We start from the raw sequence: 24616 nt of genomic DNA, 5'->3' as shown, positions 1-24616 counted from the left end.
GGTCGCGTACGTCTAAGGAATGTTAATTAGTGAGACTTTCCACACTTACAAATTTTCAACTATATTTTCAGACAGATGCTAAATGCAGAATGTATTTTAAACAAAATTGATTCAATGCCGCTGATCTCGGCAGCTGCAAGTGCCATTTCAGAATTAAAAAAAAAAAAAAAAAAAACTGTGGGACGCCAATTAGGTTGAACCTATCACTAGTTATCAATAAGATATGTATCTCGGAGGTAGGCAGTAGAATAAGAGGGCGCTATATATAGCAGCTGCTGCATGAGCTCATAGCAAGAATTAACTACCATTATTTGGCAGGAAGCATGTTACTTATTTTAGTTCACTGAAACTTACCCTTGTGGCTTGCGAGCATCTTACAAAAATAGGCAGCCACTGCCAGCTCGGTTTTCACATTTGAGATGATCACTTAAGAATCAAACCCTCCAGCTACCGTAGCTTGGATACCGACTTGGACATGCTGCAAAAAATTGCAAAGGTGCACATTAAGCGCGGCCTTTAGTGCAACTCTTACCCTTGACCCCACTTGAAATCACGATGACATTTTGGGGGAGGGGGGGACTCTAGCCTACTACCTTTTTTTGGACTTGAGCCCAGGACCTTTACTGGATTTCAAACGCTTGACCATACTTTGGTTCTGGAACCCTAGCTTCCCTCTCTCTCTAAAATCCGTGTTTTTATTAAAGGGTAACTCCGGCGATTCTTCGATGCTCGACGTATCAACGAAATTTGTGTCAGAAGTTCTTCTCAACGTCAAGATTATATGTGCCAAGCAGCACAGTTGTGGACGCTGACCCAAGCTTACGTAATAAGTCGCGTGAGCTATGCCACACCGTTCTTAAATATCAGATCGGAGGAGAAGAGGAGATTAGACTCTTTAATTCAACAGTGCATAAAAAGGGCCCTGGGCTTACCAATTACCACATCCATAGAGAAGCTCCTTTCTATGGGAGTGCACAATAGCTGGGACGAAATAGCGGAGGCTGTCAGAGTTTCGCAGCTGGAAAGGCAAAAATTCTCGCAATTTTGCAAGAACCGCGCTACAGCGAATGCATGGTATTTTGGACTGATCCCTCTGTGCTACAGGCAGTCATTTGTTGTTTTGATCGTCAAGTTCAAATAGGTTGGTTGGTTGGTTGGTTGGTTGGTTGGTTGGTTGGTTGGTTGGTTGGTTGGTTGGTTGGTTGGTTGGTTGGTTGGTTGGTTGGTTGGTTGGTTGGTTGGTTGGTTGGTTGGTTGGTTGGTTGGTTGGTTGGTTGGTTGGTTGGTTGGTTGGTTGGTTGGTTGGTTGGTTGGTTGGTTGGTTGGTTGGTTGGTTGGTTGGTTGGTTGGTTGGTTGGTTGGTTGGTTGGTTGGTTGGTTGGTTGGTTGGTTGGTTGGTTGGTTGGTTGGTTGGTTGGTTGGTTGGTTGGTTGGTTGGTTGGTTGGTTGGTTGGTTGGTTGGTTGGTTGGTTGGTTGGTTGGTTGGTTGGTTGGTTGGTTGGTTGGTTGGTTGGTTGGTTGGTTGGTTGGTTGGTTGGTTGGTTGGTTGGTTGGTTGGTTGGTTGGTTGGTTGGTTGGTTGGTTGGTTGGTTGGTTGGTTGGTTGGTTGGTTGGTTGGTTGGTTGGTTGGTTGGTTGGTTGGTTGGTTGGTTGGTTGGTTGGTTGGTTGGTTGGTTGGTTGGTTGGTTGGTTGGTTGGTTGGTTGGTTGGTTGGTTGGTTGGTTGGTTGGTTGGTTGGTTGGTTGGTTGGTTGGTTGGTTGGTTGGTTGGTTGGTTGGTTGGTTGGTTGGTTGCACAACTTTTATCTCCATCGGAAATGGGCGTCGTGGCGGAGGGGCTTGCGAAAGTCGATGAAGTCGTGAGCTCTGCTGTGTAGGGCCACCCAAGATAGACAGGTCACGGCAGAGAGTTCTGACAAAATGTGATTCACTGGACAAGGTAATGGCAACCCACTCCAGTATTTCCTGCCAAGAAAACCTTATGGCCAGTCACAATACCATTAATGATATGGCGCCGGAAGATGAGCCCCCCAGGTTGGAAGGCGTCCCATATGTTACTGGGGATGAACAAAGGGCGATTCCTAGTAGCTCCAGGACGAATGAAGCGGCTGGGCTAAAGCCAAAAGGACGCTCAGTTGTGGATGTGTCGGGAAGCGACCGGAAAGTCCGATGTTGCAAGGAGATGTATCACATAGCAACATGGAATGTAAGATCTATGACGCAAGGTAAACTGGATATCGTCAAGCGAGAAATGGACAGATTGAACATTGATATCTTGGGTATCAGCGAGCTCAAGTGGATCGGAATGGGAGAATTTAACTCTGGCGACCATTATGTATTTTATTGTGGGCACGAATCCAAGAGAAGGAATGGGGTCGCTCTCATAGTAAACAGAAGAATGGGCAAAGCAGTGCTAGGGTACAACCCCAAAAACGACCGAATGATTTCACTTCGGATCCAAGGTCACCCTTTCAACATAACAGTTATCCAAGTCTATGCACCGACCACTACTGTTGAAGAAGCTGACGTTGAGAGATTTTATGCGGACCTACAATGCCTTTTAGACCGCACCCCATCATCAGACGTCGTTTTTCTCATAGGAGACTGGAATGCTAAGGTAGGGAGTGAAGAAATATCCGGAATTACAGGCAAGTTCGGTCTTGGTGAGCCAAATGAAGCTGGGCAGAGGCTAGTAGAGTTTTGTCAAGAAAACAACCTGACCATAGCGAATACTCATTTTCAACAGCACAAGAGGCGCCTGTACACATGGACTTCGCCGGACGGTCTGTACAGGAATCAGATCGATTATATTATTTGCCGACAGAGATGGAGAAGCGCTATACAAGCAGTAAAAACAAGGCCTGGGGCTGATTGTGGCACCGATCATCAGCTTCTTGTTGCCAAGATTAAGCTTCGATTGAGAAAAACGCAGAAAACTAGAAGGCCTTTCAGGTATAATCTGGATCAAGTTCCATTAGAATATGCTGTGGAAGTGAGGAATCGATTTCAAGAATTAGATCTAGAAGACAAAGAGCCCGAAGAGATGTGGACTGATGTTCGTGATATAATACAAGAAGTTGCTACTAAGGTAGTTCCAAAGCAAAAGAAATGCAAGAAAGCAAAATGGTTATCTGAAGAGGCTTTGCAAATAGCTGAGGAAAGGAGGATGGCAAAAGTTATGGGGGAAAGAGAAAGATACAAGGTTCTCAATGCGGATTTTCAGAAAATAGCAAGGAGAGATAAGAATGCCTTCCTGAACATACAGTGCCAAGCAGTTGAGGACAACAGCCAATTAAGGAACACAAGAGCTCTGTATAAGACAATCAAAGATATCAAAGGAAGCTTCTGTGCTAAGATGGGCGTGATAAAGGACAAACGAGGCAAGGACCTCACTGAAGCCGCAGAGATAAAGAAGAGGTGGCAGGAATACACAGAAGAACTGTACAAGAAGGACAGATTTTCTCTTCTTGGGCTCCAAGATTACCTCGGAAGGAGACTGCAGCCATGAAATTAGGAGACGCCTGCTTCTGGGAAAGAGAGCAATGGTTAGCCTTGACCGCCTAGTAAAGAGCAGAGACATTAGTCTGCCAACCAAGATCCGTATAACTCGTGCTATGGTCTTTCCAGTTGTGATGTATGGATGCGAGAGTTGGACTGTGAAAAAGGCTGACCGCCGAAGGATTGACGCGTTTGAATTGTGGTGCTGGCGAAGACTCTTGAGAGTTCCTTGGACTGCCAGAAGATCAAATCAGTCAATATTGTCGACCATAAACCCTGACTGCTCATTGGAGGGTCAAATTCTAAAGTTAAAGCTCAGCTACTTTGGTCATCTGATGAGAAGAGAGGAGTCGCTGGAGAAATATTTGATGTTGGGAAAGGTTGAGGGTCGCCGGAGAAGGGGTAGGCAGCGAACGCGATGGTTAGATGGCATCCTCGAGGCACTGCAGATGAAATTATGTGATGTTAGGAAGATAGTGAGAGACCGGAAAGCGTGGCGTGACATGGTCAATAGGGTCACGAAGAGTCGGACACGACTGAACGACTGAACTGAACTTCCCCGCCCCCGGCACACTTACCGGGAAGACGGGGAGTCGTGCGCCCACGGATTAGAGGCTGGCAGGTAGCCCTTGGCTTGTTGCGGCCTCTTCCGAAAGATGGACGGTGCGGTGCTGGATCGTAGGGTCCATGCTTCGCAGCAGGGTATCCCATGCTTCTCTACCTGTTATATTTTGTTTTTTTGTCCTATACCTGGAGAGCTATCCCGAGCTCTCTACTTCCGGATAGCCGTCGAGCCCCCCGAACACTGGGCATACGACGAGCGTCCGCAAAATTACTGGGAAATTATCGACCATTATAAATTGGTTGGTTGGTTGGTTGGTTTGTGGGGTTTAACGTCCCAAAGCAACTCAGGCTATGAGAGACTCTGTAGTGGAGGACTCCGGAAATTTCGACCACCTGGGGTTCTTTAACGTGCACTGACATCGCACAGCACACGACCGCCTTGCTTTTCGCCTCCATCGAAAAGCTGCCGCCGAGGCCGGGATTCGATCCCGCGTCCTTGGGAACAGTAGTCGAGCGCCGTAACCACTGCGCCACCCCTGCGGGGCCATTATAAATTGGGACGTAGACTGGTAGCGCGTGAAACGCCCAGACCGGGTTCATGAACGTATTAGTTTGTAGCCGCCTCCACGCGACAGCGTCTCTGTTATTTAGGCTAACATCTGGCAAAGGTACCAGTCTACGTCCCATTATAAATTGGGACGTAGACTGGTACCCCCGCCAGATGTTAGCCTAAATAATAAAGACGCTGTCGCGTGGAAGCGGCTACAAACTAATACGTTCATGAACCCGGTCTGGGCGTTTCACGCGCTACTAGACCTCAGGAACAATGACCTGTGCAAACACTGTGGGACAAGAGAAACCCTTGACCACATAATTTGGGAGTTCAAATAGGATATGACGCACACGCCACACCAAGACAGGCACGCGCGCACGCAAAGAGGAAGGAGAAGAGGAAGCCACGCGCCGTGCCGACTGGTTCTCGCAAGAGCTGCGCATGAATAGCTGTCTCTTGGAGGTCTGTTATTGTTCTCGACCCCAAATCTTGAACGCGGAGTGCGTCTTGGTGGCCAGTGGCGGCACAGGGCAGCCATACCACCTCAGGCATCGCACCACAAACGATGCCGCTGAGCAGTGACCGGTCCGCCGTAGGTAGGCGATGATGTGTTCGCCCATTTAAGGTATCTATATATACGATGTTATAGCGGCCGCCATTCTGGAAACCAGGAGCGCAGCGACAGCCTGCGCATTTGGCCTGTTCATTTAGCATCATCCACAACGTGACGCACTGCGTAGGCAACGCTCGGTTGGTCTGCATGTTGGCTGTAACATTGTGTTGAAAGCTCCTGTGCTCTAACGGCAGGGTATGCGACGTATAATGGGAGTTGGTCGCTGCCACACGCGCGCTCGCAGTTTGCTGTTTTACTGCAGGTGTGCATTGTCAATCTGGGTGAGTGAGTAAACTGTATTGAATTAGCACGAAAAGAAAGACAACATAAGACCAGCGTGAAGAAAATGAGTAAAGGAATGCGACTGTGGTCAAACGGAACCTACGACAACGTTTAGGCAAAAAAATTATCCTCTGGCATGGTGCTTGAATTGGGTGGCGAGCCGATTTGGCTTTGCATTGTGTGCGAGGTCAAGGTGTGTTTCGGAATTTTTTTTTCTTATATCTAACTTCAGCGATGATGTTCGTTGCTCTCATGTATACGCGGCGCTCTTGCAGGCGACATGAGCAAGAAGAACTTTGTGACGCAAGACACCGAGCTACAGCGAAAAGAGCGCAGCTTCCATGAGTGCCTCGAGTACCTCATGCCCGTCTACCTGCTGCCTCTGCTCATCGGTGACAAGGTTAGTCTGCGCGCATGTACTGCGCAATCTATCAGTACCGTGATAAAACAGCAACAGTTATTATCAGCTAGATCAATCTATCAAGAGCACTGCAAAAGCTCAGCAGGAATCTTCGTAAAAGGTGTGCAAGTTGTTAGGCATCGCTGCGAAGAAATATCTTTAGGAGGGATTGGGTACATGCAACTACCATCCCATGATACATGCCTTCCGTGTCGATCATGTTAGTGAGATGCCCCTTGGCATGAAATGGGTGATATCGAAATTCACAATGGGTGTAACACCTCAGCAACCGACATATTTATAGGGCGACACTCCGAATTAAATTTCTCGTAATTATCACGCATAATCACTATGAGCATTCCCTACTTTGTAGGAGAGCCCCACTCCGTGCTTAGCATAGTTACTCAGCGGCAGTCGTACTTAAGGTTACCTCACCATGGAGAGCCCACTTGAGGTCTAGTGGCACTAATATATGTCTAGCATACGTCTCATTTATCTTTTTGACCTCTGGTAACAAATGAGTCTAATGCACGTGAATGCATGTCTATGATATAACATCGGCACAACTTTGCAGGCATTTTTTCCTCCACAGGTGGGCGCTTGCGTCTACTGCGTCCTGCTGACAGTGGCAGGCCTAGCGGGCCGCTTGTTACCGGCGACGGTGGCCGCCATGCTGCCCATCGTTATCCTGCCTCTGAGCGACGTCTACGGAGCGGATGAGCTGGCTGCGGAGTACATGGGCGTTAGTATGCGCTTTCATTGAATTGCCCAAGCTGCATTTAGTGAGACCTGAGATGCCCCATCGCTTGCCCTGTGTGGGCATTGCATTTTCTCCGTGCCAGAGGCTCCAATTAAAATATCGCCTATAAGTGAGAGCGATGAGCCATTTGGAGGCGTCCGAGCATTTAACATGCTGATCAGCAAAGTGATCAGAACATAAAGGACAGCTCCAACAAAAGGTCTGCGTTGGCCAGATTGCCTCTAATGTACTCTACGGCCTTTGTACCCTATAACTAGTAACAAAAGTTCATGCTTCTCATGAAGTCAGTGGTCTTGATGAAGGCGCTTTAAGAATTTTGTGACAGATGGCACATGCATATGGCAGCGTGTTAGACAGCTTTATGGTCTAGGACAGGTAAATGAGAGCTGCCTTCAAGCAGGGCTTATTGGTAGTAAACAGATTGCATGCGATGGTGCACAGTAAAAGGCTGGGGACCGAAATTCTGCTCGGCAGCTCTAGCTTTGGTACAGTGCTTATGATCTTAGTCGCCATGAACAAGCAGAAAGGCCACGTAGCCATCGGGGTCACCGCGCTCCGCAGACGAGAAAGCGGACATCACATCTGTTTCTGTGCTGAGTAGGGCAAAGAGCTACAAGTGAAATACGGCGGTATCTATTTCATGCAGTTTTGTGGTGAGATGATTGCCTGGTTTGATCAGAATTAGTCAAAACTTCGTATTGGCTGTGGTTTTTCAGAGGAAAAAAGGAGTTCTCGCAGAAGCTTGACTGGCGCAATACCCGGTCTGTGACCGAATGACGAAAGGAGAAGCACAAAGGCTCAAATTCACCCTTTTAACAGGTGTTTCTTCGTAGTCATGTTGATGCTTGTGATCGGCGTTCGACTTGTTCATAGTAAACGGTTACAACGCGTGCTCGCTCACTGCGGTTTCCATGTGAGTAGAAGCAAGATGTCAGAACACGCCCCAACTGTCAAAACTTAGCGCGCTCGTTATTCCGTGCCTATCATTCAGCTCTCGGTTATGACAATTTTTTTTTTTTCAGTTTCAGTATGAAGACCGATCTTTTGTGTTTCTTGGGTTTAGTACTGTTTCTGACGTGGGTATTTCAAGAAACAAATGTCTTACAGGGGGAATACATTTGTTGCTGCTGAGCCTCAATTCTACTCTCCTTCAAGTTTTTCTTGCTTCACTTCATCCGTAAACCTGGCTTAACGGCCAGATTTGCCCTATTTATGGGCATCTATGTCAAGAAGGAAGGCTTAAACAGCGAAAATGGGAAGAGGGCGCAATATAGGCATGGGACATCCCTCTCACGCCATACTATTGTATGCCATACCATATTGCAATTTTATTTTTTTTGTACATTGGTTATTTACGCAGGACCAAGTGTTGATTCCTTCCCTGCTGTTCGCCATTGCCATTGTGGGCGACGAGACGACACTGTTCTTCCGACTCTGCTTGTTCGCACTGGAGCGCTACGCCTTGCGGATGCAGCCGCTATTCCTGTGCATGCAGAGCCTGGTGTTAGCGCTCAGCCTGATACTGCCCAGCACTTTCATCATGGTATTCTGCGCGGTTTTCATCGACCGCTTCGTGAGCACCGTCCATGATGAGATCCTCGGCGCCGACCAGCGGCTGCAGTCTTTCAGCTCGACGCAGAGTTATAACTTCTTCGAGGGTAGGCGTCCGCGCAGCAGCGGTCGCAGGAGCAGCTACACTACGTTCGAAAGGAGGCCCCGGAGCGTCTCTCTTGGCAGCGAGACCACCGTGGCCAGCGAGGTGTCCGGAGGCAGCTCAGTTGTCAAGAATTACAGGGTGTTTCCTGGCTCAGCGCTTCTCGGAAAATCAAAGATGCCTGGGTCGGATGATACAGTCAGTATACTGTACCGTGATTCGGAATCACAATCAAATTATTCGTGGTATCGAGGTTTTAGGGCTTTGCATCGTCCGAATTTTATCTTCGCACTTCACTGATTCAAGATTTGAGAACGACGAGTGCATGATTCGCGTTGTGAGGACAGGGAACGCAAATAGGAAACAAACTGCGCGCAAATGTCCATCTTAAAAGTATAGCGCCAAAGACTTAACAGACACAAACGACTATTTTAGTGCGCCCTCGCACACATCGACACGCTTCTTGCCTTAACACACTGCTTTTTAATCCAGTTGAACGAACTTTCCGTGCACCTTGGGGTATAGACGTAGATTGTATGCATCGCGACGAAATGATCAGCGGTTTGAGACCCCACTTGAGCACCCAATGTTTTTTTTTACGTCACTACGCGTCACTTCATAAGTGCATCACGGTCTCTTTGTGGGATTCGCGACTTACAGGCACGCTGATGTTGGCCTTTTCACAATTCGGAAGATTTACTGATGTCGCTTTAAATGCTGGCTCAAAGAAGGAATGCATGTGTTTGTTCTCCGGTGGCGCAAACCATACATATTTGGCAAGATTGCAATAAAGAAATTTATAGGTGTGGCAAGATATGCATCTGTAATATTTGTGGCTATACTAAATTTTAATACACAGTGCTGGGAAAATGTTGAGAGGTACATCTTTTCGTACACATACCTTGAAAGCTTTGTAGGCACGAGCACTTCGGCATTCCCCATGGCTGGTAATATCAAAGGTTGCTACTGATACTATACATGGTGAAACTCCGGCTTTTTATTCTTGACCTGACGATGCAAATTCATTGGTGATTCGACGCCGCAGGTTAAGAAGCCCCGCAAGACTTCTTTCGGCATGGTTGAGAGATCTAAGCCTGACTATGACCGGCCATACTACTTGCCCGTTCGTCGCATCCGCTCTTTCAGCGCCGAGCCCAGTCAGCCATCCTCTATTCTCAAGCGCAGCACAGCAGTTGCAACACCGGCGCCCTCGTGCCCATCGTCTTCCACTCCGAATGTTCCGCCATTGAGCGCCGTACTGGGGATCGAAAGGCGAAGAAGTACTTTTTCGATGAGTGCTCCTCTCGCCGAGGGGTTGCCGGAGGATGTCGAAGGACAGAAAACACTAGGTGACACGCCCATGACTACGCCACCGGCGTCGTTGGCAGTAACATCTGCAGCGAAGGGTCCATCACCGCCGTGTAGGTCGAGGACGTACCCGGAAGTCATTGAGAACGGTGGGATGGATACTTCGCCACCAGCCGAGTTCTGGACGCCACGAACTTCGCCACCTCCGAGCCCGGGCAAAAGCACGGGCAACTCGTCGACATATGTAAAAAGCGCTAACAATGGGCAGCGAAATGGATCGCCTTCTCCAAGGTTGGCCAAGCTGAAGACCGTCGCTAAGTGGCGTTTTAGTCAGCAGGGCAATTCGCAGGCGCATGTTACCGTTGCACAGCGGGTACTTGGAGTACCGGATGACGCCGTTAAAAAGGTAAAGCTACTAGACGAGTTATTAGGATGGTGTGAGCTAACTGCCTTGGATTGAACAACGGTTGTTTCATCAGGGTAGCCGTAACAAGTTTTTGGATCATCCACTCTCCATGTCTGCTGGCTTGCCTTGACATGTGCTGCTGTTTGCCATCACGGGCTATTTCTACGTGGGTTCTAAGATGCTGTTTCTGTGGGATCGTGCGCAGAAAAAAAAAAAGCGACATGATTTAAGGGTTTTCGGCCGCCATTTAGCGGCTGTATGAATGTCTTCATGCTATTCATTGTGGAGTATCAACAAACTGTTTCTTTTATCTTTCAGTCAAGCATGCGGAGTCAGACGGCCAGTGAAGCACCGCACGTTGAGCTGTCTAGTCGTCGTCCCAGTTCGTGCACGGTGCGTGAATCTGCACGCACGTCACTGTCGCACCCAAATACGATGCGCGGTAAAGAGCTGCCTATGGTTCCCAAAGCTGTGCTCAAACTTTGGCCAAAGGCAGATTCAAGATCAGAACCCGCGCAAGGTCAGGAACCGGAAGCAAGGCAGGAGATCCGCGGAGTTCTCAAGAACCGAAATCCTGTTCAACTTCTCGGCAGCCGCAGCGGGAGCGTGAAGAACTGGAACTCGCAGTCACGGACGACGCTGGTGAATGTGACGGAGCCACAGAGCGTCGTCAAAACACAGAGTACTCTGAACGATTCCAGGACACGTCTGGAAAAGGCTTCAAGTCTCTGTGAGCAATATTCATATTCCTCCAAAGAGAAGGCTTCTCTCAAAGCCTTGTACTCACATCCTAACGAAAATGACGCATAAGAACGTTTTCAGTATGAATTCTCTATTTTTGAAGAGCCTCCACTATTTATTTCGCTTTTGGGCCATTCTGTTTTGATATAAGAATGCGACTTTTTGAATGCTATAATTTCGTGTGGTCCTCTGTTCATTCCACAATTTCCATTTCAGATTTAAGCGGGCAAGAACCCCAGACCTCGTCCTTGCATGTGCGAGCGTGAGTAGCTGTTGCTATGAGTTTATTTGCTCTAACATAACCTAACCGCGACATATACAATTTCCACAGACTCACTATGGCGGCGCGTCCTGCATTCATCGTCGGAGCCGCGTACACCGCCATCTTTGGGAGCCTGATCAACCTGAACACACTGTCGGCGCGTAAGGCCCTGCTCGTCACCCTTGATTGGTGAGATGCATCCCCTGCTGCACTGCTTGAACTCATCGCCACGAATATAAACCATTTATAACACCCTGAGCACTGCCTAGGGGCAAGAAGATCAGTAAATAACGGTAGGAGAGAAACATAATCTGCACATACGCACGAGGCGTGGTGCACTTTCTACAGTTCACATTTGTTGCACAGGTGAAAAAGATTGCGGTCGCTCCCACCTTCTTTAACGAACGCCATATAGCGCTGCTTATCTGAAACGTTTGAAGGTCGTTTAATTGCCATGAACCGTTGACAATGTGCTAGTATTCGGTCTTTGAATTAAGTTTATTTACAGGAAAAATAATTGAATTTTGGGTTCAGGCTAACCGTCGGTCTTTGACATTCTGCATGCTCGTAACACGACGCTGTCATGCATTTTTGCCACTAAAGTCCAGCTACACATTTCGAACTTGGGCTCAAGCGTAAGGAGCATGTGTGCTCTTCATTGTGGACTAAAGTTCACATGAATGGGAGACGACGACATTCGAAGCACAACACAGTCTAACACGTGGGCTCTCCGGCGATTACGTTGTGGTCCAACGCATCCTAGTGAAGTCGATGTTTTTTCGATACCGCAGATGTGACTCTGGCTGGTGGGTATGCGGACTTTATGATTGAAATAATTTTAATATCGAACAGATTAGGATGGGAATACCCATCCGCTGGAACAATGGCTCAGAGCTCCTAGGTCCGGGTGGCGTCTTCAGCCAGCTGGATATATTGTCCAACCCGATGAATTTATATTAATCTGTTTCGCATTGAGCACTAGTGGAATTCTATTTTAAGCGCCACCGCATTCCTCGTTTTTTCTTCGATGTCTTCACTAGGGTTTTTATGGTTAATGCAGTAATATATAACTGGCTTCCTCAATTCGTTATTGTCTGTATCAAATGCACGCCATTAAATTAACGCCTGTCTCTAAGCGTAAAATGTCAGGTAGAATGATGCATTACGCTACTGATGAGGCGACTCAATTAATTATCGCCCTGCATGGAAAGGCGCGTTCGGAAGTCCCAATCAGCAAAACTATAGGTCATGCCTTTCTTACGTCGACAGCCACGGCGACGACTGTCCTGTCACCTGGGGGAGCTGGCTTGCCGTGTCGCTACCTGTTGCATTGATCTGTTGTGCTACCAGCTGGACCTGCATCTACTTTACCAGCCTTGTCAAATGGTAAGTGCCTGTTTTCAGACACGCTATGGTGTATCTGGACAACAGTTTTCAATAGGGCATATTGACACAATTCTACTGCATTTAGCACGAGCTTCTCTCGTGCCATCTACACCGTCACAACGGCATCATCCTCACCACCAAGTGTAAAATCTTTCGAGGGGGCGTGTCTGCAAGAGTGACAGTGTGTTCATGTGAGTGACATTGAAGTGATAAGGACACTCCGTTCACGACGAGCCGGCCATTCACCTAGGGAACCTGGGGAACACGAACCCTATAAAACTGTGGGTGCACGTGTTCGGGCATCATTAGTTCCTCTTTACTCCTAAAAATGTAAATAAACGAAGTCTTCGTCCTTCAACTCCTAACTCCTTCACTCAGCGACACTACTTTCTGGGTGTAGCGGGCGTCGATGTGGTCAAGGATCCGTCCAGCGGCACCCGAGTCCCACCTCTAACAACCCACTATGTATATCAAAGCGATGAAGTACTAGAAGTAGTAATAAAAACATATATTTAAACAGAGGAGTTCGGGGCACGCAGGCCCCTGGGCCCCCACACGGCCCCACTACACTCAAACGTTCATGTTCCTATGGTTCATGACGTCGGCAGCTCGGTCTGTGGCGGTCTTCTGCCGGACCGGGTCCTTAGAGCGTAGCAGGATCTCCCATTCGCCCCAGGTGGTGAGGTGCTCCAGACCCCGCGGGGGAGGATCCGCCGGGCACAGGTGCGATCTCGCACCTCATCCACAGAGTTTCGGGCCACCATAGGGGCAATAGGGAGAGCGATCTATGTCGTCTCGTTCATGCCTTTATCCTCAAGCGATGAAAAGTATCATGCGTGGCGGAGTAGGTCGAACGAGTCGTCTATTCGAGGCAACGGGTAGACATCTTTTTGTTATTTTGTTGAGCCTCCTTTAGTCGGAGCAGAATCTGAGTGTTCCGTCATTTTTGGCGACCAGCACAACTGTATTACGTCATCTCGGTTTATTTAATCACCCTGCGCCCGAATGGTCTCACGTTGCTTCGCCGACACTCGGCTGGTAGATAGGGCGTTCAGTGAGATTAACTATAATGCTATGCTTGGCTACTGACGAGTGTTTAACATTGGAAGTGACGGCAAAGCAGTCATGGTAAGTGTCAAGAAGTGCTTGAAGGGGCTCTTTTGGTCAATAGGCAAATCAGGATTCATGTCAGTATGAACTGTAGTCAAAGTACTCTTGGGAGGGTTCTTGTTGATCAGAGATATCGCGCGTCGCGTGGAGGGCCCATTGACTTCATCAAAATAAGCCACGGCTGTACCTTCCAGTAAATGACGATTTTCGACTTCAATATTGAAACCAGCTTTTGACATATATATTGTATTCGCTCCTCAGCCGCTGCACCATCCACTCAGTCGTTTGGAAGGGTGGTTCTGATGCTTTGATATAGCAACACCAAGGAAGTTAAGTGCAGCAATATAGGTGCATGGCTACGCATAATAACAGCAGAATAACGTGTGAATCTTGGCAGCAGTGGATACTGCAGAAGAGTAGGAGTTAGGATGTATGGCTACAGTCCCACATAACTCAGTCCTGCCAATTTCAGCCAAATGCTTCCTGGAACGTCTTTTTAAGTTCTAAATATCCGTGTCTGAGTGAACTTGCTTTATCTAGAATGCTTTCATTAATTGTTTCATTAATTTTATTAAAAGCGAACATTTTGCTGATTTACCTCAACCTCACTTGAAACATCACCGCCTTGTGTCCATCGCAAGCGATGAGAATATGGACGAGCAAGCCCACGAGGACGTGTCAAGGAGTGCCCGAGCCCGCCATGGACAAATAAAGAAGCACAAGTGAGTCTACACATGCTTGCGTCCGTCAACAGTGCAATTAAGTGATGTCCTCTAATGCAATTGCAGCATGATGGAGGCCTTGCTCTTCTACTGGCTGCTCGGGCTCCCGATCGCCACCTGCGCTTACAGTGTCCGGCATCCTGAAAGGTACGTAGTAGTTATTGATATGTTGACCATGCAAACGTAGACGAAGCAAGTGGCGCTGTACAGGAGGTCGACTGTTGGCTACAGAGCAGATTTTACAGATGACGGTCAGTTTTCAGCATTAGAGTTTCTAGTAAGGGCTGGTCATTGAGGGCGAATTATGACAGTGAAGGCATATCAGCACACTGACATGGGAGTCAACACCGCTTCAGCTCTGTCGTGTGTACCATCACAAGGAGGGGTGTATTAAGGAAGGGTTATGGATGGCACGTACCGCGCGAAAGTCTGTAATTGTAGATCCTTCGATCTCTTTCTATCTCATCCCTGTTATCCTCTCATCTATCCCTTCCTTTATGGCCGGGATGGCAAGTCTATCTCAAGATAGTTTCTGCATCCTTCCTTTCATAGCTCCTAATCATCCTATCGATCGGAGGTTATGAGTAGAGAAAACGAGCATGTAAATTACCTCCATATAGCGTGGTCATCATCGCGCATACGCTCACTGATACATCATGAATATACGAACAGAAAACATGTATTCACAAATATGTAAGTACACGTTACCACTTTTGCCTTCCCATTGATCTACGAACTGCTGAGGAACAACACGATTTCATGAAAGTGGCGTTTTTTGGTCGGAGCAGCACACTGTACAGATGGCCCGATGGCAGGAACTCGTAGGCCTGGTTTTTCGGCTGGCGCACCGCCATCACTGGCGTCTAGCGCAGAACAGTGACCATACAATGTTATGGAGCTCACACACAGTGGCAGGGCGTACACGAGCGCCGCCATACGGTAACAGAGGACGCTGTGTAAGCTTGGAGAAGTCGCATACCAGCTGCCTTGCCAATCTATGCAGGGCACATTTGCTGGGGGAAAGATGTGCCCTGTAAAATTTTCAGTGACCAGGGCTTGAGTTTTCACATTCACTTGCAGGCACCTGGAAGGCCCTTTGCTCGGCATAACGCTTTTGATGTTGGGCATCTTTCCCGGTTCTTCGTTGCGCCATTGCTGGTCATATCGTGCGCTATCCTGGCGCACCCTGTGCTCTCGCATGCCGTGGAGCGTCATCCTGATGCTGGGAGCCGTCATGGTCCTCACCAGGACTGTCGAGGTAGTGTCTTTGAATCAAAATATGATCACGCCAGACGAACCCGCTTCAGCAGGAAGCGGTTACTTGCAGGAGTGCCGAAAATTCGGCCGATCCCTAGCCACCATCTGGTACAGGTTTACTCTGATGACGCTTTAGACATCATTCGTAGTCATACAATGACCACATCTGAGCGCTTTGTTAGAATTTTCTTCGTCGGAACCGTTTCACGGTCTTATGCATTACAATTTTGGCTGGGGAAGTAGGCTGAATGCTCGGAGGCGGTGAGTGACTGCGGTTGACGTGGGTAAAACGTACAGTGGTGAGACTGAACATCGGGATGCAGTTCTAAACGCCGGCTGCAAAACTTTATCGCACACCTTTCTTTCAGACCGAGGACACTAGACACCCCTCCCCCCCCCCCCCCCCCCGCCCCCCTGAAACATGTGCAAGTTTACACATTGGTCGTAAGAAATAGCTTGGGCTAGCTATTTAGGTTATAGCCACCTAACTACCTAACGTACTATAACATCTTCTGCTCATGCCATATGCGGAAAAGTAGAACTAAATTTTATTGTATAAAGACACCCAGAAACACAAGCAACCACGAGATGATTCAATAGGTCAGCAGCAGTATGTTGCTTCATCAGGACCTGTAAGTTATCTGTTATTGCATTCTTTGCCATTCTTTTCTACCCGATTCAATGTTGTAATATTAATGGGAAATTACCGTCGCAGGAAAAGGAAACATTTACACGTCTGTTTTTGTGGGGAGTGCTTTAAATTTCTGCGGCTATGTTTTAGGGTTACAAACTGGTGAGTATAGGTATTTACGTTACGGCAAAATACATAAAATTACACAGAATACTCGGCAGTCGTCTAAAGACAGTCTTTAAAGTGATGTGTTGACCTTCGTGACATTGATTTTTATTGGTCTCTGTTTACGAGTTCATGAATACATCTTATTTTTCTAGCCCTGGTAATCTCATATCTCACAGAGCGTTTTCGAGTAGACTGCCATAGTTATGGAGTCATGCGAGCATGATTCCTAGCCATTGCAATGCCATCGGACCGTATACTTATTATCTGTGCAATATGTATGGTGCTCTCGGAAGGAGTACAGGCTGGTGGAGCTAGGTCTGGCGATGCTAGACGACCACTTTTGGGAGCGCCGGTCTACCAAGTCCAGCCAAGTCATCCTGGTCAGCGTGGCCGCTGTCCTTTCCGAAGTGGTGGTCGGCGATTCGCTTGTCCAGCTTATGGCGCCCACCGCCGTACGAGTGGTGAGAGCATAGTCTATTTTTTCTGTCCGATGTTCTCCTTGTATTATCTGCATTGATTGAGGGTTGCTTCCAAGTGCTTTTTTGTTTGCTTAGATCTAGCACAGAACAAGCGACAAAAAAAGATCGGACGTTTACCGTCGTGGTAATGCGAATTTTACTACAAGTTGGGTGGTGCGGAATGTTAATGGCAGATTCAGCGTTGAACCATGGTTCCAAGCGTGGAATTTCGGTGGAATTTACGTCACAGAACTCGCATTAGCGTTGCTGGTATACGTTATTTAGTGCCTTCTGGTGCCACTGGTGACATCATTGTTTTACCACCAACTAAGGACTGATATTAGCCAGTTTGACTCGTTTTCATGACGTCAATCCATTCTTACCAATCGACTTGAGACGTGCAATAGGTGCGTGGTGCCACGATATCGACTCGCGCATAAACCGCAAATGTGGCCTCGACAGTTATTACAGTAAAACGCGAGACCCACGACCTCGAGGTCCTGCATATGTACAGGTTCGTCCACTTCTAGCTGTAACACGGTCGCAGCTTTCAAAGCAACATTGAGTCCAATGTAGGCGCATATCGAAGCAAAACGATACACGTACAGAGGTACCCGGAGGTGGGCTTCGCATGACCTCACTCACTCACGGGTGCAATGACGCTTTGAAAGAGGTGATCTTGTTATAGCTAGAAGTGGACGACCCTGTACGTACATACATTAGACTCTACTGTCTACAGGGTATGTTTTAATTTCCATGCTAATAGGCTTGCTTACTGCAGATGTCTCCTTGCATTCGTTTCATATACAGCGTGATTTTGTCGTGCCAGCACCATTTAGTGGATTCGACCTTGTTGGCGCAGAGTCGATCACACGCTTTATAGAGCGCTTGATCAGTGCGGCGGAAGATCAATAATGAACTTAGGTACATTCCTAGGGGTAATGCGTGTGTGCCTGTGCGGTTCACATTATATTTGGGAATCTTTAACGTGCGCTGACTTGAGGAGGTGATGAAGGGTGGCTGTTCATGGCCCTACGGGGCTGGGACTGGTAGGTCAACGCCGCTTGCTGCGGGGGCTAGCCTGCCACCGAATTTTTCTCTTGAAGGCCGTCATTGCACCCCCGCCGCCGCTTAGGTGGTGGACGACGGCTATTGCGGCGCGCGTGTTTCTCTCCCTCTCTGTTTCCTTCTCTACTTTCTCTCTTTTGTCCACAAACTGGCAAACTCCGTGGGCTGTGCGATGTCAGCGCACGTTAAAGATCCCCGGTCGAAATTACTCCGTAGCCCTTCACTACGGCTCCTCTTTCTCTCTTTCCACTTTCACTCCCACCTTCCTCCCTTCCCCTACGGCGCGGCTGAGGTGTCCATAGAAACCCCGCCGGGGTGGTGCAGTGGTAAGACGCCCGACTACTGTGCCGGAGTACCCGGGTTCGAACCCGACCTCGGCGGCTGCGTTTCGATGGAGGCGAAACGAAGAGGCGTCGTGTGCTGTGCGATGTCAGCGCACGTTAAAGATCCCCAGGTGGTCGAAATTACTCCGTAGCCCTCCACTACGGCTCCTCTTTCTCTCTTTCCACTTTCACTCCCATCTTCCTCCCTTCCCTTACGGCGCGGTTGCGGTGTCCACAGAAATCAAGTGAGACAGTTACCGCGCCTTTCCCTTCCTATAAATAAATCAGTCCATAGAAAACAAGTGAGACAGTTACCGCGCCTTTCCCTTCCAATCAATCAATCAATCAATCAATCAATCAATCAATCAATCAATCAATCAATCAATCAATCAATCAATCAATCAATCACTCTCTTCTGTCTCCACGAGGCAGCGGAGGTGGCTCAGCTACAGAGCCAGTAGCAGGCCCGTGCATTTTCTTTTCCTTCTTCCTACAGTTACAACAACAGGTGGCTCAGCTGCGGAGCCAGTAGCAGGCCCGTGCATTTTATTTTCCTTCTTCCTACAGCCACAACAGCAACAACTGACATCGCACCGCACACGGATGCCACTTCGTTTCGTTTCCATCGAAAGCAGCCGCCGGAGGTCTGGATCGAACCCGTGCACTTCGGCGCAGTAGTCGGGCATCTTAACCCCTACACCAACGCGGCGGGGCAAGATTCAAATTCTTTATTTCGATTTTGGTGGAAGGAAAGCGCAGTCCACTTATGAGTGGGCACCACAGAATTGTGCATATCTACACTTAATCAGGTGACGGTCACACCACATTTGACAGTTTTTATATTCCTGCCTCCTCGCCATTTTTTTAATCCTTATCTTCATCATCACTATCCAGGCGTGTACCATTTCTAAGGCTGCTACCACACGTCTTCTTTAAAGTGTTCAGAGCTCCTACCCAGCCTGTGGGTTCGGTGTGACCACGTTTATCAGTTTAATGCTGATATCGGTGTCCGCCTTGCGATAAAGATGCAACGTAAAAGGTTTCTGTGTGCTAGCTGTGTGATGTCGGTTCACGTAACGAACCCCAGACGCACGAAATTATCTCGCCCTTCCTCCATAGCGAGATCAGTGGTTCACTGAAAAGTAAGACATCTACCGTGTCTTTCCTGAACAGCTGAATTTTTTAGTCTTATCAGTGGCGTCCGCCTTTCGATGGCGGTCAGAAAATCAGCTATCCACAACATCTCTTTCGCATCTCAACTAATACTGTTTTCGTGCTTTCGATTACCTGCTTCCTTTATAAATCAGACCGAGGCCCAGTGTTTCCGTTCAGCATTTCCACTGCGCATAACGAGAGCCGATCGAACGCGCATGGTCACGCGTTTGCGCGGAGCGTAGCTGCCGGCGTAGAGAATGTGTCGTCGTCAACCACCAAAAAACTTTGTCACTGCAGAATCTCAGCACTGGAGAAATGCGCAAGCCTGAGCGTGGCTGTGTTGTCCGCAAGATGTATAGTGGCATTCTGCGAGTGAAAGATACTGCGACCTTCCGTTCCTGTAACAAATAGAACCACGGTGAACTTTGATGCGTTCAAAGAAATGCTGGTTGTGTTCGACAAGCGGCGCATGATGTACCGTGTGCAGCAACGCTCAGGCTTTTGCATTTTTGCACTGAATATTCTGCAGTGCTCTAGGAATTTTTCAGACTGCAGTTGGCTGATTACCTCTCTATACACTTTCCAACCATCTCCACCCATTTGTGCGAGCAAATGACGGCATTTCCCGCTCGTTCACAAATTTCCCGCCACCGAAAATTAAGCCTATATCACCAGAGGTCGGGTACCACGTGACACCCTTTGAACGTAGACATTTCCCCTCCTGGTTATTTCGACTTTTGATAGATTTAATTGGCTGTACTTATTTAACGCATTAACCCAATTCAGTTATTTTTTCACTTGCACAAATTTCCTTGACGCTCTATCCGATGATACCATTCTTTTTGCTATATATCAACTACTTCCTCATTTACAGCGCCGACAAGGTCATGCTCACGAGAAACCCGCCTACATAGGCCATGCAGTGCTTACTCATTCATAAGTCCTACATAAAGCACTAGCAGCAAGGGAACAGTTCTATCGTATGAACAAAAGATGCACTGTGCGTTCCTGTACGCAGGCGGTGGTGAAGGAGACACCGCTTTCTTTCTACGTGGTGCCGGTCACTTTGGCAGCTTCTATCAACCTCGTGCTGCCGGTGTCTTTACCCCAGCTCGTGATGCGCCAGTATCTGCACACAAAGACTTCCCATATGGTGAGTATGCGCCAAGAACGCGACCGACTTTTCGTTAAATCTACAATTTCAAGAAAGAAACCCGAGTTTGCAGCTGCTATCTCGGCCATGTCATATTGTCTAGTGGCGTTTCACAATCCGCCGAAAAAAAGATTCTTCAGGGCACTTTGGACCACTAAAGCGTAGAGAGCCTACATGTTGCGTCGCGGGGCGCCGCGGTGCAACATGTAGGTTCTCTACTAAAGTGCGATGAGGCGAAAAGCATTATAGCGCTGTGGATCGTAGCCCTCCACTAAGGCACTTCTGTCTCCCTCACGTCTTTCACTCCCATCTTCCTACCTTCATTTACGACGTGGTACCTGTGTCCGCGGAGAATTGTGACAGATACTGCGCCTTTTCTATCCTGTAAATCAATTTCAAACGCCGCTGATGCTTCTGCTGTACTAACGCCTGTTGTTGTTGTGGCTGTAGGAAGATGGAAAAGAAAGAAAATGCACGGGCCTGCTACTGGCTCTGTAGCGGAGCCACCTCCGCTGCCTCGTGCGGACAGAAGAGAGAAAGTAGAGAAGAAAGAAAAAGAAGGAGAGAAAGACGTTGTTGTTGTGGCTTTAGGAAGAAAGAAAAGAAAATGCACGGGCCTGCGAATGGCTCAGTAGCTGAGCCACTTCCGCTGCCTCATGCGGACAGAAGAGAAAATAGACAAGGAAGAAAAAAGAAGAGGGAGAAAGACGCGCGCCGCAACAACGGCCGTCGTCCACCTCCGAAGTGGTGGCGGGTGCACTGACAGCCTACAACAGATAAAAATCAGTGGCAGGCTAGCCCCCGCCGCAAGCGGCGTTGACCTACCTGCCCCAGGCCCATCAGGGCAAGCTACGCGCGCCGCAACAGCCGTCGTCCACCAACTAAGCGATGGCGGGTGCAATGACGGCCTACAACCGATAAAATTCTGTGGCAGGCTAGCCCCCGCCACAAGCGGCGTTGACCTACCGTCCTAGCCCCGTAGGGCAAGGAACAGCCACGCCATTCTTCACCACCTCCCCCTGATCGGTTCCGAGGTGCACGCCGCGCATCTATATATACTCGAGACTGACGTCAGCGATCATGTCTCGCAACGCAGCTGCTCACGCGTTGAACAGCTAATGTCCAGGTCAGTTGACCTTTGATGGGAACATAGCTATCGAAAGAGGTTGTGGCTTCGCCCCGTCGAAGGGTGGTGGCTGCTTTTGTGCCTACGGGGCTGGGCATGAGGGAGTCTCGAGGGTGCTCGCCTGCCACAGATGCCTGTACTGGCTTGTACTTGTTGTGAGCCGTCAATGTACCTGCCGCCGTTTTGTTGGCGGACGACGGCTGTTGCGACACGCGTCTTTATCTCTCCATCTTATTCTTTCTCCTTCTTTCTTTATTTTCTCCACTGTCTGTACGAGGCAGCGGAGGTTGCTCAGCTCCAGAGCCAGTAGCAGGCCCGTGCAATTTCTTATCCTTCTTCATACAGTCGCAACAACGCTTTGCGCCGTCGCGGTGGTGCAGTGGTCAGGATGTCCAGCTACTGTGCCGAAGTACCCGAGTTCGATCCCGATTTTTGGCGGCTGCGTTTCGATGAAGGCGAAACGAGGAGGCGTCCGTCTGCAGTGCGATGTCAGTGCACGTTAAGAACTTAAGATCCCCAGGTGGTAGAAATTACTACGGATACCTTCACTACGGCACCCATTTCCCTCTTTCCGCTTTCCCTTCTACCTTCCTCTTTTCCCTTACGGCGCGGTGCAGATGTCCACTGAGCAAATGTGACACATAGCCTTTCTTTTCCCGCAACCCATTCAACTTGACCTTGAAGCGGTTTGAAGGCCATTGGAAGCATATGGGGACCTTGGCTTTACCTTGCATAGTGAAAATATTGACGGATGCCTACGTAGTCGGCGTCGAAGTCCTGTGGTCTGCCCCTAAAAAGGTTTGTCGACAAGTCAGCTAGAACAACGTTGTCTGCACCTGCTCGAAGGAAGACGAGCGGTAATTTTTTGCATTTCCGAAGAGGAAGTTATCGATAAGATACAGTTCTTTTGTGGACGAGCGGCACTACACTGGTAAAACTTGCCGTCGTATCAATACAAGAGCCCGAGAAAATGACATATCACAGAAAGGGGCCCCATTCGCCAAAACTGCCCCTCATCATAGGTACCACACATGCACATTGGAAATCGTGCAGATCTCCGTGATTGGAGAGGGTCTAGAGAGAAGCTGGCGCGCGACATTATGCAGGCACTGGCGATAGACATTGTGAAGAGACATGTGCGTGCTGTTATTCACATGTGCTGTTTTGTAGCTATTCTGTTTATTCCCTGTGCTATTTTGTCATTGTACTCCTTTTGTGTGCACGCTATTTTTGACGCATGCCATTTCGCTGTGTACTGTTTCTTTCGTGTTCTCCTTGTCCTTGCCGTCAGAACAGATGCTGATAGTGCCAGCCTAGTGCTTCTTCTTTTATCTGTTTGTGTATTCTTGTGCTGACGCCACTATCATAAAGATACCATGTCCATAAATATACCATTCGAAATAACAAAGAATGTCAGCCTTTCCGGAATAAAAATGTGGTAAAACTGGCTCATCCTTTAGTCACCGAGGGCTGCGCTACAAAAGCGCCTCGTGAAGCTAACGACCTCAGCTAATCATAGCGGTAAATTGAGGAACGTAAATTCCGCCCCACCCCCCTCTTCATCCTTTCTTCCCAGGCGATCTTCAGCGTTGCCCTGAAGTGTGCCGCAGTGGCGCTGATATTCATCTCTATGAACACCCTTGGCCTCGTCGTCTTCCAGGGAGACCAGTCGATGGGCGGCCAGGATGGGCCTGTCAACAACGCCTCCAACCTTGCGATCAAGGCGCCCATGTTTTGAGATTTGTGTCCTGCGTTTTTGCAGTCTTTTTGCGCTTTATTTTCCTGATATCATAAACTTTACCCGATATGCACCATTTTATTTTTGCAGCAATTATTTTATATAGCTCAATATATTCTAACAAAAAGCTGCGTTATATTAGGCCTCGACTTCTGTGCAAGCATTGAACTGTCGTCGTTGCTTGATCATTCATTTTGGCTTTATTGTTTGTGTCTTCCTGCAGCTCGTAACAGGACGGTTACGTATGATGTGCCAAAAATTTTCAGCTGTTTTCTATAGGCTATGATGTTGTTACTATTGTGGTTCTTATTGCACGGTTAGACATCCCGTAGAGCTCTAGAGGGGGGCGATAGAGGTCTAAGTGAAAACCCGAGTCTTCGAATATCTTTTCTGAGTGGACGTGCGGATTTGCTATTGGACTGTTATTAGATCCTCCCCCCCCCCCCCCCCTCCTCTCTTTCAGCTACCCCAGGTGGTCGAAATTTCCGGAGACCTTCACTACGGCGTCTCTCATAGCCTTAGTCGCTTTGGGACGTTAAACCCCACAAACCAACCAACCAACCAACCTTCACCTCCACCATCAGACACGTGCCTCATTTTATTTTGCGCAATTACACGCATGTGTTATCCGCTGCTTTGATTTCAATGAGAATGAGCTGTTGGCATTTTGTGGTGCCTCAGGGATACGTAAAATGGCGACTGTTTATCCCTCCGATTACAGCATGTGGATCACGGGTGACATATGATTTGAATATAGTGGCTGTTAGTGCGTAGACGTCGCTGGAAGCGCTCCAAGAATTGACATTTTTTAATGCAGTGCTGTTTTTCGCCTCTGCAGACGTGAATGATGGCGAAAGACAGTGACTATGATACTGGTTTGATTTTCCTGATTTTATTTGAAGTGCCGTTCGACGCTGTTTTTAGAACATGCATCCTGAAAACGTGGGGTAGTGTCCTTCCAGTGTTGTGAGCGAAGTGACTTCTGCCTCATCCCACCAAAGTGATCGCGAATGAAATCCCAGCGAACGGTAAAATTATTCGTGCATGTGTGTGCGTATCCAGTGCTGGTGCTGCTCGAAAACGAAGACAGGATTTTCATCGGATCCTTTACTTGAGCCGTATGGAAAGCAAGAGAAGCGTGGCATTACAACACGCCTCGAGCGAACATTGTAAACTGCTTCGGCCCGGAGTATCTTGCAAGCTTCAAACGCTGTCGTCGGAATTAAAGACCTCACGGTACTCAATGCCAACTCATGCGTCGTGACTATGAGATGTTTACTG

At 48.4% G+C, this 24616-nt stretch overlaps 1 protein-coding gene across 1 annotated transcript; it reads left to right on the top strand.

Moving 5' to 3' along the window:
- Window positions 1-5789: 5789 nt before the first annotated feature.
- On the top strand, window positions 5790-23335 carry LOC146197148 (uncharacterized). Its single transcript, XM_084597132.1, has 14 exons — window positions 5790-5909; window positions 6502-6651; window positions 8030-8521; window positions 9369-10037; window positions 10356-10767; window positions 10995-11040; window positions 11110-11229; window positions 12310-12426; window positions 14178-14258; window positions 14325-14405; window positions 15339-15516; window positions 16608-16775; window positions 20337-20471; window positions 23174-23335. The coding sequence occupies exons 1-14, from the start codon at window positions 5790-5792 to the stop codon at window positions 23333-23335; spliced, it is 2931 nt and encodes a 976-aa protein (XP_084453258.1).
- The last annotated feature ends 1281 nt before the right edge of the window (window positions 23336-24616 follow it).

The sequence above is a fragment of the Amblyomma maculatum genome, chromosome 3, assembly GCF_055883805.1.
Source record: "Amblyomma maculatum isolate TAMU_Amacu chromosome 3, ASM5588380v1, whole genome shotgun sequence".
NCBI classification, from domain to species: domain Eukaryota; kingdom Metazoa; phylum Arthropoda; class Arachnida; order Ixodida; family Ixodidae; genus Amblyomma; species Amblyomma maculatum.
This window is presented reverse-complemented; position numbering and strand designations above follow the sequence as displayed.

Bases quoted from the DNA above. Each gene is read 5' to 3' on its own strand.
- LOC146197148 (XM_084597132.1), top strand. From the start codon at position 5,790: ATGAGCAAGAAGAACTTTGTGACGCAAGACACCGAGCTACAGCGAAAA. The intron at 8,522-9,368 runs GTCAGTATACTG...TCGACGCCGCAG, and splicing joins TGCCTGGGTCGGATGATACA to GTTAAGAAGCCCCGCAAGAC. The intron at 14,406-15,338 runs GTACGTAGTAGT...ATTCACTTGCAG, and splicing joins AGTGTCCGGCATCCTGAAAG to GCACCTGGAAGGCCCTTTGC.